At 34.0% G+C, this 14,747-nt stretch overlaps 1 protein-coding gene across 1 annotated transcript in view; it reads left to right on the top strand.

Annotated features, from left to right (window-relative positions):
* LOC141523566 (dynein axonemal heavy chain 8) overlaps positions 1-14,747 on the top strand; it is a 412,522-nt gene that overhangs the window by 27,744 nt on the left and 370,031 nt on the right. Inside the window, exons 5-8 of the mRNA XM_074236848.1 lie at positions 1,143-1,291; positions 4,409-4,598; positions 5,596-5,759; positions 8,149-8,325. Coding sequence (XP_074092949.1) covers positions 1,143-1,291; positions 4,409-4,598; positions 5,596-5,759; positions 8,149-8,325 — 680 coding nt within the window. The remainder of the gene's footprint in view (positions 1-1,142; positions 1,292-4,408; positions 4,599-5,595; positions 5,760-8,148; positions 8,326-14,747) is intronic.

Raw genomic sequence — 14,747 nt, forward strand, 5'->3', positions numbered from 1 at the left:
TTTCTCAGAGTTGTTTTAATTAGCATTTCTCTTTTTTGTCTTTGGTTTGGAGCAGTCTTTCATATTATTGTTAATAGTTTGAAATTCTTTTCAGAGTTGTTTGTTACTATCCTCTGCGTACTTATCTGTAGGGGGGAACAAATGTCTCTAGGTCTTAGACATTTGTGTCAGGGTTTCTTTATCAAGGACCTGCCCTTGAAAATCATGCTTGTCATCTATATTGATCCCGTGGCATCCAACTTCCCATCATGTTCTCTACAGTATATGTCATACATACATAATCTGTCATTTTGAGTACAAAGCATAAGTATTTAGTGTCAAGAGCTCTGACAATAAATTATATTTTGGACAAAAATTTGAGTAGTTTTCCAAGGCACTCTTTAGAATTTCCATGAATTCTTCCTTTACTGAAACCCAGCCTCCTGGATATATATGCCAAAGAGACTTCTCTAATACAGTCTTTAATAATTCTCTTCTTTTACTTTTATAGCCTCATTCTAATCTCTCTACTCTTGTTATGGAGCTGCCTTATGCTATTTTTTACCCTTCTTTACCCTACCTCTTACCTTTCTTCACAAATCTCCACAATTCCTCTTGTAAAGATTAGCATCCTGCTTGGGTAACACACTGCTAGCTTTTCTTGGTTTCATTGATTTTTGTAACAAACTATATAAGCAGCATATTTGTGGTCACATTTCATTTATTATACCATCTCCTCTGATGGAGGTCACTCTTTATTCATATTAAGCAGAGTATTTGCCTGACAACTGAATTTCACACCTCAAACAGTTTTTTAGGAGACCTCTGTATAAGGAATGGTCTTTTGTTCAGGCTGAATCTCCCTAGGATCATTTGACTTGGAGCAAATTTCCTTTCTGCAATACCAGATCCAGTCTGGGATGTATTCCTATTTCCTAGATTGTAACCAAATTAACCTCTAGAGATAGGGAAGGATAGACAATATTTGTTTGTTCATTCCCTTAATAGCTAAAGACACAGGCATTTTCCTTAAGACTGGCCATGAACTATATTTTCTAATGTAGATTTATTGAGAGATTCATTTAACACATTAGAAATGTATTATAGAATAATCCATATGTTCTATCTGATAATTAAAAACGTCTTGGATTTCTTTTTTTCAGAATGTGGTCGAGGATTGGGGGCAGTTGCAAAAGGAACAAAAATGATGAGATTATATGTACATTCTGCACCTGAGGGACTCAAAGGATTATGTTTGTTTTTTGTTCGTAGTAGTAATAATATTTCTCTAGATTCATCAAATATTGCTGAGGTATGTTTTTAAAAAATTGTTTTCTAACTATAAAATAAAATTTAAACACATTTCCATGGTCATCTTTTGACCTTACTTTGACCTCCCTTGTGGTAAGCTTTATAGCTCTACCCCTTAAGTAGCTCAGTCTCTTCACCAAAGTTATTTAACTTTCTCTGCTCCTCAGCTTCTCATCTATAAAATGAAGGTATCTACTAACTCTAGGTTTTATGCCCCATCTATCCCAGATGGATGTTTTCTTGACCTTTGGAGTCTGTATCTGTAGAGGGAGGACTCAAACTGGTGAGATCCTAGTTGTGAAGTATCATGTAGGTTTTTTTTCCTGCATTTTTCTCTGTAAAAGCCCTTTTCTCTACCCTTCTGCCCCTCCCATATTTTCATTGTAAAATTTATCCACTTCCCTTCTTAGAAATTTTAGTAATCTTAGAGCTCCTCTGACAAAATAATTTGAAATTTGATCTAATATTTCTCTTTTCTGTATTTAAGTTTTAAAATAAAAGCATGCTTTTTTTTAGCAATATTGTGACTGCAATCCCAAGGGAAAGATGTAATGGAAAAAGATGATTTGCAAATGATTAAAAGGGTGGTTTAGGTTCAGTGGTATAGTGGATAGAGCATTAGGTTAAGAATCATTTCTTTGTGCGTTCAAAACATTTTTCAGCTGTTTGACCCTGGACAAGTCACTTTATCCTGTTTTCCTCAGTACCTCATTTGTGAAATGAACTTAAGAAGGAAATGGCAAACCATTCCAGTATTTTTGCCCCAAAAAATAAACTAAACAAAACAACCAACCGAAACCCAAATGGGATTGTGAAGACAGTTGTAATTTTTTAAAAGGTATTGGGTGGAAATAAAGTATTGAGAATTTATTGAGAACTTACCTCCTCCCCCAAGCTAAAAATAGTAGTTGGCTCTGTGTTTGTTTACTTCTGCCTGACACCTACATTTCAGTCACCAGAACCTCAAGGGAAAGATAATGATTTTTGGCATTTGTTCATTGAATGTGAATGGACAGGCATATCATTTGACTAGAAATGTCCAGTAGTTATTTGGAGATACAGAGCAAGAGTTTGGTCACAGAACCAGAGAGATAAGACCTTGAAATATAGACCTCAGAGTAATCTTTTTAGAGGAGATGATGTTTTGTCCTTCATTCTCAAAGAAGACCATGATGTTGGGAGTTGATGCCTTGACAAGCACACCAATTGAATTTCAGTGAGAAGGTAATGTGCTAAGTTACCAACTTCACTGTCTCCTCTGGAGCCATCTCAGTCTGATGCCCAAATATGAATCAGGATGCCTAGGATGAGGTTAAGTGATTTGTCCAAGGTCACACAGCTAGTAAGCAGCTAGTGTCTGAGGCTGGATTCAAACTTGCATCCTCCTGACTCCAAGTATAGAGGAGATATTGATGCTTAAAAGTTGATGCGATCTTTTAAGGGACACAACTTAGAGAAAAACTTGTATTACTGAACCTTGGGGAAATAGTTGTATTCAAGGAGTGGGAGGAAAAGTTAAAACATAAAAGGAGTATTTAGAAAAGTAAGGAATGAGAAAGTTTCTCAAAGCACCTAAACTACAGTGTCAAATAATAAGAAAACATTAAAAAATATACTTTCCTTTTTCATCTTACAGCATAAATCTCAGACTCTTGTAAGAAAATTTAGGGCTCATCTGGTTCAACCCAAGGTTACAAAGTAGCTGAACTGGGATAGTCTTCTATATTTTTGATTACAAGACTTTTCCCCAATATGTTCTCTACCCTTAGTTTTAAAAATGGAATTTGTGGAGCTTATCTCTTTTTAAAAGTAAAATACATTTTTTAGAAACTTTATGTGATTCATCTTGATGGTGCAGTAGATAGAGCACTGGCCCTGGAGTTAGAAGGACCTGAGATCAAATGTGGTTTCAAACTTAATAATTATCTTGCTGTGTGATTTTGAGCAAGTCACTTAAACCCATTGCCTTGCAAAACAAACAAAAAACTTTGTGTGATCTTCATTTGCTATTTATTTGGACACCAATAGACCATATCTTTTTTAATGACCTTTCATACATGTTTCACATAATTACTGTTGGTTTTAGATAATATTTTCTTGAGAGAAGTGACATTAATTTTAACCTAATTTGGTTAGTGTCTAGCATAATATCACAGAGGCAGGCTCTTATTAAATAATATTGGAAGATGATAGCCTGTATTAGTAAAATTAAAGTTAGAAGTGGAACACCTCTAGGCAGGAGAGAGTAGAAGAAAAGAGGTTAAGAATTTTGTGGAAGATTAAGTAATCCAAGAGAAAGAACTGAATGGAAACAATGAAGAAATATGAGATGGGAGTATATAGTAGGAGGAGTGTGGTTAAGAAGTTTGACTTGATATTGGCTGTCTGACCTCTGGCAAGTCACTAAACTTTTATTATCTGAGGCAATGTTATAAAACTACTTATATTAGGAATAAGTTTTTGCCCTGGGAGTTTTTCAGACCAATGAAATCACATTCTGTGCTGCTCCCTTTCCCCAATCTCCTCAACATACACCCAAGCCAAATTGAGAATTTATTTAGTATGGATCTGTGAATTTTTTCAGGGCTCCTGTTGAACAGACTTTTCATTTGTACATATTATCAGCTTTTCTTTACCTCTCAGCCTGGGGATTTGCTTGGGACACTGATAGGTTAAATGATAGACCTGTGGTTACACTTTGTATCAGAGGAAGGACTGGAATCCAGACCTTTCTGAGTTGGTCAACCCTCTGTTTTCTAAGCCATGCTTATATACCACTTGTACATCATTACATAATATAATTAATAGAAGAATTTCCTGGTACTTTATCATCATCATAATCTTTTTAATTCCTACTACCTCTATGACACAAAAATGTGGCATGGACTAAAATTCATGATTTGTAGATTAGTAAGCTGAAACACAGAACAAAAATTTGGCCAAGGGAGTGAGTAGTTGAACTGAGCTAGAATTATGTTTTTTATAAAATCATTTCTTTTTGCTGCTAATTAGACTTTATTAATAAAGTTAATTATTTCTGACAATTTTAAAGTTAGATTATAACTTTTCAATAGTTATCTGAATTATGATTTGTTATATGTGACTGCTATACTTACAGGAAACTCAATTTTGCTTTATGGATGCATCTGAAGGACTTTTAATTGGAATTAAGAATATGCTGTCAGAAATTTTCCTACCTGCTATTCATGCAACAAGTAATTGGGGTGCTTTAAAACAGTCCAGACAAGGAGAAACTGAAAAACTTACCTTTATAGAAACTATTAGCAGATTCCTTGCTTTTTTAGATGGTAAGAATAAAATTATAGTTTATAATAAAATAAATTACAAAAAACAAGTATACTTACCAAATATACTTATTATAGACCAGGAGTTTCCAATCTATGGACTAGCAATCCTTGGGGGAATTAAGAAATTATTATCACCAAACATTGTGCATCTTAATTTAGCTTTAATAAATATACATTTTTTTCTCTCCTCAGAGCTATAAAAGCCATCTAAGTAACTCAGTAATAATATTTTCTTCTATAACTTGAATAAATAAGGTCCACATGAGGTATTCTTTTTTTGAAAGTATATAGATGATATAATTAATAAAATCCCACAGATTATTTGTTGGAGTCATAGCTTTTTGTTATCTATTTTCTCAATCAACATATATTAATAGTATAAATTTTATTTTGGAGGGAACTTGAAATTTTGTGTTCCTTCTGACAAAAAGTTAGAAACCATGCCTTTTAAGAACTTCATTCAAAAGAGAATTAAAGAAAAATGTTCAGTTCTGTAACATGTATGGTCAGTCTTGCAATCAGATTTAGGATCAAAGATCAATTGCTTCTCCAGAGATTTATATCAGAGGTGGGGCAACTTGTATCTTCTGTGAGAAAGGGAAGTATTTTTCTCCTTTGTAGTAAATGCTGTTTTTGGCTTTTTTTTTTTTGATTAGTAATTTTGTGAGTAATGAGTTTTTTACTACTCATTTGAAAATGTCTAATTTTAGCATTACTAAAGTTGAGGAAAGGGCATATGGTAAATCAATAATAAGTGATTATTGTTTGATTTAAGTTGTACTTACGCTAAATAAATTAAACTTTCTAAAATTTAGCATTCTTGGGAAATGGATCTGGACAAAATTCAGCATTGGCTTTCATTATTCAATTAATTTGAATTCAGCCAATTGGTGGTGAGTACCTATAATGTGTAAGGCATCATATAGGTAGTAAAGAAGAATACATTATCATTCTTTTCAGAGTGTTCACATCACTTCCAATGTTTGTTTGCCTTTAGGTGCCAGAGTAAGTATTGAGGGAACTGTAGAATTAAAGAAGATCGAAAACATTGACTTTTCCAAATTGCGTTCCTTTGATGAAGTGTCAGTAGCAGCTACTAATGTGGAAATGGTTCATCAACTAGAAGAAGTCCTCATGATATGGTATAAACAGATTGAACAGGTAGAGTGAATTTTAATCAAATGATTGCTAATACATGAATATTGAATATGAAAGGGATTCTCTAGTGATCTTCATCTAATTCATTTATTAAATAGGTCACCTCCTTGAGCCACAGATTACTCCTCTATAAAATAAGATATTTGGACTAGGTCACTTCTGAGGTCTCTTTGCTCTTTCTTTATGATTCTGTGGTTCTCTATTAACAATTACTCAGTTATAAGCTGTAGTGCAGATTCACAATTTGTTATGGACTTGACTAAGTGGTACACAAGGTAGTGATATGTAAGGAATTAAAGTCTAGTTTTCTTATACCAGAGAATGCCTTGGGTTGGGGAAATGGATAGCTTCTGTGGTATCTATGGGAAGTTATTTGGAACAAATACCTCCTTAAGCTATTCTTTTTCCAGGACACATTTCACACTTTCCTCTATAGAATCTCTATGAATGGTATTTACTTTAGCCTAATCTTTGACCTACAAGCTAATTATAGATCAGTTAGAGCCAATATTAAAAATATGCTGTGGGGTGGCTAGGTACTGTAGTGGATAGAGTACCAGCCCTGGAGTCAGGAGTTGAAATCTGGCCTCAGACAATAATTACCTAGCTGTGTGGCCTTGGGCAAGTCACAACTCCATTGCCTTGCAAAAACCTAAAAAAACCCTACTATCTTATCAGGAGAAAATGTAATAATGAGTTAAGAATAAAATACTAAGGATCCAGGAATTTTTAGAACTTTATCCCTATTCCTATGTCTTGTATATAGGTCACAGAATATAGATAAGGAGGTCAAGTAGGAAGCTAATACAGGCTCATTCATTAATTGATGTACTTCCCTTTATAATTGGCCTTACTCAGAGGTTATGAATATCAGTTTTAAGTTCTATGAGTTTTATCATCGAACTATAATCAAATAGAACATTTTCAGGTGAGCTAGAAGAATAGTTAAAAGAGTGGGGAGGATTTAAAGAATAGGAAAAGAGTATTTTTTCAAACTGAAGAGACTGAACCTGAAAAGGGCCATAAACTTGGGAAAAGTTGTTTCAAGTTATTCTCCCAAGTGAGGGACTTAAATCTTATCTTTCTTCCTCCTTGCCTTGAGATGGTAATTTTCAGGGTCACCCTTTGCACTCAACATCTAATTTTCATATATTCTTTATTCTTCTTTAAATATCTAGAGTATTAAAATTGGATACTAGAGCCATATCAGATTAGTTAACAAGGTTAGTTTGGATTTAAAAAACAAACAAAAAATACTCAAAAAAATGGTTACAGTGTGCATTGTACTTATATTAAACAATTTTGCAATGTTTAGTATAAAATATACTGATAATGGTGTTATTATAATTGTCATCCATGTTCTTGAAATCTTTACCTAGGTCAAACAGATTGTGACCTTTTGGCAAATAATTGAGTGTAGGATTTCAGTGTTTATTTATGAATTCCAGTAATGAAAGATTAACTTAATTGTTAGTCAGTAACCAAATTCAGCATTTTATTTAACAGATGGTTTACACTTATTTAGCAAAGAAATTGGCAAATTTAGCAGTCATTAATATGTCAAAATAATCAATGTCCCTTTTTTATAATAACAGATTTCTTATTATAAGATCAGAATATAGCTCTAGATTTATACAAGCAGTTCCCACCTAAACTGTTAATTGGTACTACAAAAAGAGATTTAGAAAAGCAACATTAAAGAGTGAAATTAGTTTCACATTTAGATCATTTCGTTTACTTTCCTTGCAAGGTTAGGTTCTGGGGGATACAAAGCTAGAAGTGAAGCAAAATCTCAGTAATTTATTTTCTACTGAGGAGTGGGGCACAATTAATATACAGATAAATCGATGAAAAATACATGTAAATATATATATATATATATATATATATATATATATATGTATGAAAACACTATCTTGGGTATCAGGAAATAACTGAACCTCCAGTAGAGGTGGGGATTCTAATAAGTGGAGTCAGAAATACTTTCATTCATGGGGAACAGCTTATCCGGAAGTATGGAGGCTAGAGATATAATGTCATGAATTAGGGCACATTATGTAATCCAATCTTGCTGTAGTATGGAAAGTGTATGAGATAGAGAATAATGTGAAGCTAATTGGAAATTCAGCTTGGAGCTAATTTGGGAAGATTGTAATTGTCAAAGAAAAAAGTTCATATTTTATCTAATATGTATATGTATGTGTGCAAGTGAAGCTTGTTGAGCAGAAGAGTGACATGATCAGACCTGAGATGAGATGTTTGATTATACAAATTGTGAATTTGTATACTTATATTTTTGTAGAGATTAAACATCTATAATGATATTTGGTGATATAGTGTAAATTTCTCTTTTGAACATGTAGTCAGTTAAAAATATCATTTTATTGACTAGGTTCTAATTGAGAGTGAACAGATGAGAAAAGAAGCTGATGATTCAGGTCCACTCACTGAGTTGGAACACTGGAAGCACATGTCTGCTAAATTTAATTATATTATTGAGCAGATTAAAGGGTCAAATTGTAGAGCTGTCATAAATGTGTTAAATGCCGCACATTCAAAAACATTAAAGGTAAGAATTTGTTTTCATTTTTAGGTTATTTCAAAATTAAAACAACATAATAATTTTCTATTACAAATTATCCTTACAGAACTTTTTGAAGCAAGTATTGTGATTTTGAGTTAAATTTTGAAGCTTAAATTTATATGTGGTCCCAGAGGCCCTTGATCCATAGCTAACCTGACTTCCATGTATCTCCAGTCTTATCATACATTGTTAACCTTTACATATAATGCAATCCAACCAGTCTGGCCTTCTTACTCCCCTGAACCCCAGATACTATCTGTTTCAGGCTTTTGAAATTCCATACCTTGCTATTTCACTTCAGAACTTTTCTCAGTCTCTGGAGTCTCCTTGCTGTGGAACATGCAGCTATCTCTGCAGGCTTATCCTCTGTAAAACCTGTTGCCTTTTCCATATGTTGAGTTCTTTCTGGAATCTCCATTTCGTTCCCATTCAAGCTGACACCTGACTTCTGGACTTCTAAACCAAGCTGTCCCATCCTAGAACTTTGCTCTACACCTAGGACTTCTTTACCCTGAAATATGTGATGACTCCTGTGGCTTTCTTGACATGGTACATCCTTTTATCAGTCTGTTTCTCTCCCCCATTGCTGAGCACCTGGAGCCTCATTGTGTATACCGGCCCAGGGCAGCCTTCATTCTCCTTCCAACCCTATTCCTGGCTTCAAAACCATGTACCTCTGCTGGCCCTTAATCATATTCTTTCCCCTCCACTTCAGTTCTCTTTTAGTTGTCTTCTATTAGACTATAAGCTCATTGAGGGCAGTGATTCACTTTCTTTTGGCTTGTGTTTGTATCTCCAGTGCTTAGCAGAGGGCCTGGCATACATGAATTGCTTAATAATACTTGTTTTTCTTCCTACCTCAGTGCCTTTGTACCCTTTCACCTCAGCTCTGCCTATTTTCATTTATTCATTCATTTCTTCCCAGTTACATGCAAAAATTGTTTTGAAGTTCATTCTTTTACAAGTTTTTGAGTTGCACATTATTCTATCACTCTCCCATTCTTTCCCCCTTCCCATGGCAGCAAGCAATTTGATAGAGGTTGTACATGTATAATTGTGCTTTCATATTTCCATGTTGTGAAAGAAGAATTAGAACTAGGGAAAAAACATGAGAAGGAAAAACATAAAAGAAGTTTTATTTTTTATAATTTATTTTATTGCAATAATCTTGTTATAAGAGTAAACATAACCCCCCCCCCCAAGAAGATGAGAAATCTCAAGAATAGTGAGAGAGAAAAAAATGTACTTCAGAATGTATTCAGATTCCAATGGCTATGTTTCTAGGATGAGTTGTCTTATTTATCATAAATCCAGAAGGTGCTTCAATATTTCTCCCACAGTTGCTGTAATAGCAAGCTGTACTTCCCTTCACTCTATTCCTCCCCACTTTCAATTATTCTGTTCTCTCTCTCCCCTTTCATCCTGTCCCTGTCCAAAAGTGTATTGTATCTGAGTACCCTCTCCTATAATCTTTCCTCTCTTCCTTCTTCACCCCTTTCTTCCCCCCATTCCACCTTATCCCATCCCTTTTTCTCATTTTTCTCTAGGGCAGGATAGATTTCGATACCCTATTAAGTGTGTATGTTATTTCCTCTCTGAGTCATTTCTGATGAGAATGAAGGCTCACTCATTCCCCCTCACCTTTCCCCATTCCACTCCATTGAAAAAGCTTTTTTCTTGACTCTTATGTGAAATATCTTAGCCCCTTCTTCCTCTCCTTTCTCTTCCTCCCAGTACTTTCCTATATCACCCATTGACTCTCTTTTTACTATATTATACCATTATATTCAGCTCCTTCCTGTACCCTGTCTATATATGCTTCTTCTAACAGCTCTTCTAAATGAGAAAGTTCATATAAGTTATCAATATCTTCTTCCCATACAGGAATACAAGCAGTTCAACATCATTAAGTTCCTCATAGTTAGTCCTTCTCATCCACCCCTTCTATGGTTCACCAGAGTCCTTTACTTGTAGATCAGATTTGCTGCCAGATTCTGTGTAATCCTGACTACAAAACCACAGTAGTTGAATTGTTTGTTTCTGGCAGTTTTTAGTACTTTCTGTTTGACTTTGGAGTTTTGGAATTTGCTATAATATTCCTGGAAGTTTTTCTTTTGGGATCTCTTTCTAGAGGTGACTGGTGAATTCCCTCAATTTATATTTTACCTTCTGCTTCTAGGATCTCAGGGCAATTTTGCTGTATTTCTTGCAAAATGAAATCTAGGCTCTTTTCCTGGCTGTGACTTTCAGGTAGCCCAATAATTTTTAAATTATTTCACCTGAATCTGTTTTTGAGGTCAAGGTCAGTTTTTCCAATGAGATATTTCACATTTTCTTCTAATTTTTGGCTTTTTGGGAACAATTTTATTTCTTTTATTTCTTCCTGATTTCTTGCAAAGTCATCAGTTTCCTTTAGTTCCATTCTGCATTTGAAGGAGTCATGTTCTTCAAAGAGCTTTTTTATCTGCTTTTCCAGATGGTCAGTTCTGCTTTTTAAGTCATTCTTCTCCTCATTTGCCTTTTGTTTTGCTTTTTCCATTTGGCCTAAACTGCTTTTTAACATTATTTTCTTCAGTATTTTTTTGTATTTCTTTCACCAAACTGCTGATTTGGTTTTCATGATTTATCTGCATTGCGCTCATTTCTCCTCCCAATTTTTCCTCCACTTCCCTTAATTTCTTTTCAAAGCCTTTTTTTGAGTTCATCCATATCCTGAGCCCATTTTCTATTTTTCTTAGAGGGTTTGGCTACAAAAACTTCGAGTTTGTTGTCTTCTGAATCTTCCTTGGGACCAAAGTAATTTTCTATGGTCATATCTTCTTTTTCTGTTGTTTGCTAATTTCCTCAGCCTGAAACTAATTTGCAGCATTTCCAAAGCTTTGGAGGAGGGTTTGGGACACCCCACCCGGACCTTAATTCCTCCAAGGTCTTATGAGAGGCTCTGATTGCTCTATTGCCTGTACTTTGATATGTGGATGACCACTGTGAGGAGGGTCCCTGCTTGACTATCTTAGTATAGAAGCCCAAACTGCAAGCTGGATCTGAATGTGGGCAAACAGTTGAGTCCTGCCCCAGGGAGAGCAGAGAGATTTCTGCAATCTCCCCTACCCCCTTATGGTCTGTGAGCTGCAGGCTGGCTTCTCCAATTCCCAATGCAGGTTCTTACCTCAGGGTTGTTCTGAGGTTGGTGCTCCTGCACTCTTGTGCAGCAGAATTCTCCCACTGCCCCTTCAAGCTGTTCCTGGTGATCGCTGAGCTGTGCTGCAGCCATGGCTTTTATCCAACCCCTGGTCCTGGTGAATCACACCTTTCATGCAGAACTTCTAAATTGTCTTAGACTGGGAAATTGTATCACTCAGTCTTTCTGTGGGTTCTGCCCCTCTAAATTTTGTCTAGAGTCCTAATTTGACAACTTTTGGAATATTTTGGGGTAGAAATTACAGGGAAATTCTGCCTTCACACTGCCGTCTTGGCTCCGCCCCCCCAAAAGAAGTTTTAAAAGATGAATATAGTATGCTCTGCCTTGTATTCAGACTATAGTTTCTTCTCTGGATGTGGATAGCATTTTCCATAACAGTACTCTCAGGATTGTCTTTGATCATTGAACTGCTGAGAGGAGCTGCATCTATCAAAATTGATTATCTCACAGTATTATTAATGTGTATAATGCTCTCTAGGTTCTCCTCACTTCACTCAGCATCAGTTCATGCAGTCTTTCCAGACGTTTCTGAAGTCCAGCTGCTCATGATTTCTTACAGAATAATAGTACTCCATTACATTCATATACCATAACTTGTTCAAACATTTCTCCTCAATATTCAATTCTTTTCTACTACTAAAAGAGGTTCTATAAATATTTTTGTATATATGGGTCTTTTCCCCTTTTTTATGATCTCTTTGGGATATAGGAGTGGTTATGCTGGATCAAATGGTATGCAATTCTATTACCCATTGGGCACAGTTTCAAATTCCTCTTCAGAATGATTGTGTAAGTTCAGCTATGGATTAGTGTCCTAGTTTCCAACATCCTTTCCAATACTGACCATTTTTATTTTTGTCATTTTAGTCCATCTGTTAGGTATAAATCATTTTAATTTATATTTCCCTAATTAATAATAAGTTGGAGCATTTTTTCATATGATTATAGATAGCTTTAATTTCTTCACGAGAAAACTACCTATTTCATATCCTTTAACCACTTTCAATTAGACAATAGCCTTGTATTCTTATAAATTTAACACATTTCTCTAGATATTTTAGAAATGGCTTATCAGAAACTCTAGCTGTGAAAATTATTTCCTTGCTTTCTGCATGCATTTTTTCTAATCTTGGTTGCATTGTTCTTATTTATACAAAAACTTTAATTTAATGTAATGTAATACATTTTGCTATTTATTATGTTCTCTATCTCTTGCTTGATCATAAATTCCTCCCCTCTCCATAAATCTGAGATAAATCTAAATCCTGTACCCATTTCAACTTTATCTTGGTATAAGGGGTGAGATGTTGGTCTATACTTAGTGTCTGCCATACTATTTTCCAGTTTTCCTGGCAGATTTTGTCACATAGTGAGGAGTTATCCCAGAAGCTAGAGTCTTTAGGTTTATCAAACAGTAGATTACTGTAGTCATTTACTACTGTTTATTTTGTGCCTAATCTATTCTACTGATCCACTTCTCTCTTAGCTGTCCCAGACAGTTTTGATGATTGTTGCTTTATAATATAGTTTTAAATCTGGTACAGCTAGGTCATTGTCTTTTGCATTTTTTTTCCATTAATTCTCCTGATATTTTTGATCTTTTGTTCCTTTAGATGAATTTTGTTACTATTATTTCTAGCTCTCTAAAATAGATTTTTGGTAGTTTGATTCTTATGGTACTGAATAAGTAATTTAGGTAAAATTGTCATTTTTATTTTATTAGCTCAGCTTATCAATGAGCAGTTGACATTTTTCCAGTTTTTAGATCTAACTTATTTGTGTTAAACGTGTTTTGTAATTGTGTTCATATAATTTCAGGGTTTGTCTGGGGAGGTAGATTCCCAAGTATTTTATATTGTCTACAGTGAAGGTAAATTACATTTATCTTTCTTTTTTTTGTTGTTGGACTTGTTGGTAATATAGGGTAATGCTGATGATTTATATACGTTTATTTTCTAGCCTTCCATGTTTATTGGTTTATCTAAGTTCTCTAAGTACACCATCATATCATCTGCAAAGAGTGAGAATTTTGTTTCCTTATTGCCTATTCTAATTTCTTTAATTTATTTTTTTCTTCTCTAAACATTTCTAACAGAGTTTTGAGTAATAGGGGTGATATGGGCATTCCTGTTATATCCTTCTAATTGGGAAATCTTTTAGCTTATTCAACCATTACATAGAAAGCTTGCTGATGGATTTAGATAGATGCTGCTTATCATTTTAAGGACAATTCCATTTATTACCATGCTCTCTATTGTTTTTAATAGGAATAGATGCTATGTTTTGTCAAAAGCTTTTTCAACATCTATTTGACGTAATCATGTTTTCTGTTAGTTTCTAGTTTTCATATTAGTGAATTAACCTTGCATGTTGAACCATTCCTGCATACCTGGTATTAATACTATCTGATTATAGTGTATTATCCTAGTAAGGACTTGTTGTAATCTCTTTCCTAATGTTTTATTTAAATATTTTTCATCAATATTCATTAGTGAGATTGATTTGAAATTTGTTTGTTTTGGCTCTCCCTAGTTTAGATATCAGCACAATATTAGTATCATAAAAGGAATTTGGCAGACTCCTTCATATTTTTTAAATATAGAATCAGAATTAATTGTTCCTTAAATGTATATAGTATTCACTTGTAAATCCATCTGGCTCTGGAAATTTTTTCTTGGGGAGTTTATTGATGGTTTCTTCAGTTTTCTGAAATGGGAATATTTATGCATTTTATTTCCTCTTCTTTTAATCTTTTGTAAATATTTAGCCATTTCACTTATATTGTTGGATTTATTGGCATTTATTCATTGGACTAAATCACTCTGAATTATTTAATTTACTCTTCATTGGTAGTCAATTCAGTTTTTAATTTTTGATAACTTGACTTTCTTCTTGTTTTTTTTATATCAAAATAAACGAAGGTTTATCTATTTTTTTTTTCAGGAAGCCAACTCTTAGTTTTTGTTATTAGTTCAGTAGTTTTGTTATTTTTCTTTTTTTTAAATTTTTAAATTTATTAAAATTAATTTTATTTATTCTTATTTTGTGCAAATAATGTTTTTATACATTAATAAAATTTTCTTGTTTAAGAGTAAACATAATGTCCCCTCCCCCCAAAATAATATAGACCCGCATGAGCGATAAAATAAAGGGGAGAGAAAAAAATTAAAATTATAAAAATAATAGTAATAATTGTAGGTATGGCCAG

Source organism: Macrotis lagotis, chromosome 5, assembly GCF_037893015.1.
Source record: "Macrotis lagotis isolate mMagLag1 chromosome 5, bilby.v1.9.chrom.fasta, whole genome shotgun sequence".
Taxonomy (NCBI): domain Eukaryota; kingdom Metazoa; phylum Chordata; class Mammalia; order Peramelemorphia; family Peramelidae; genus Macrotis; species Macrotis lagotis.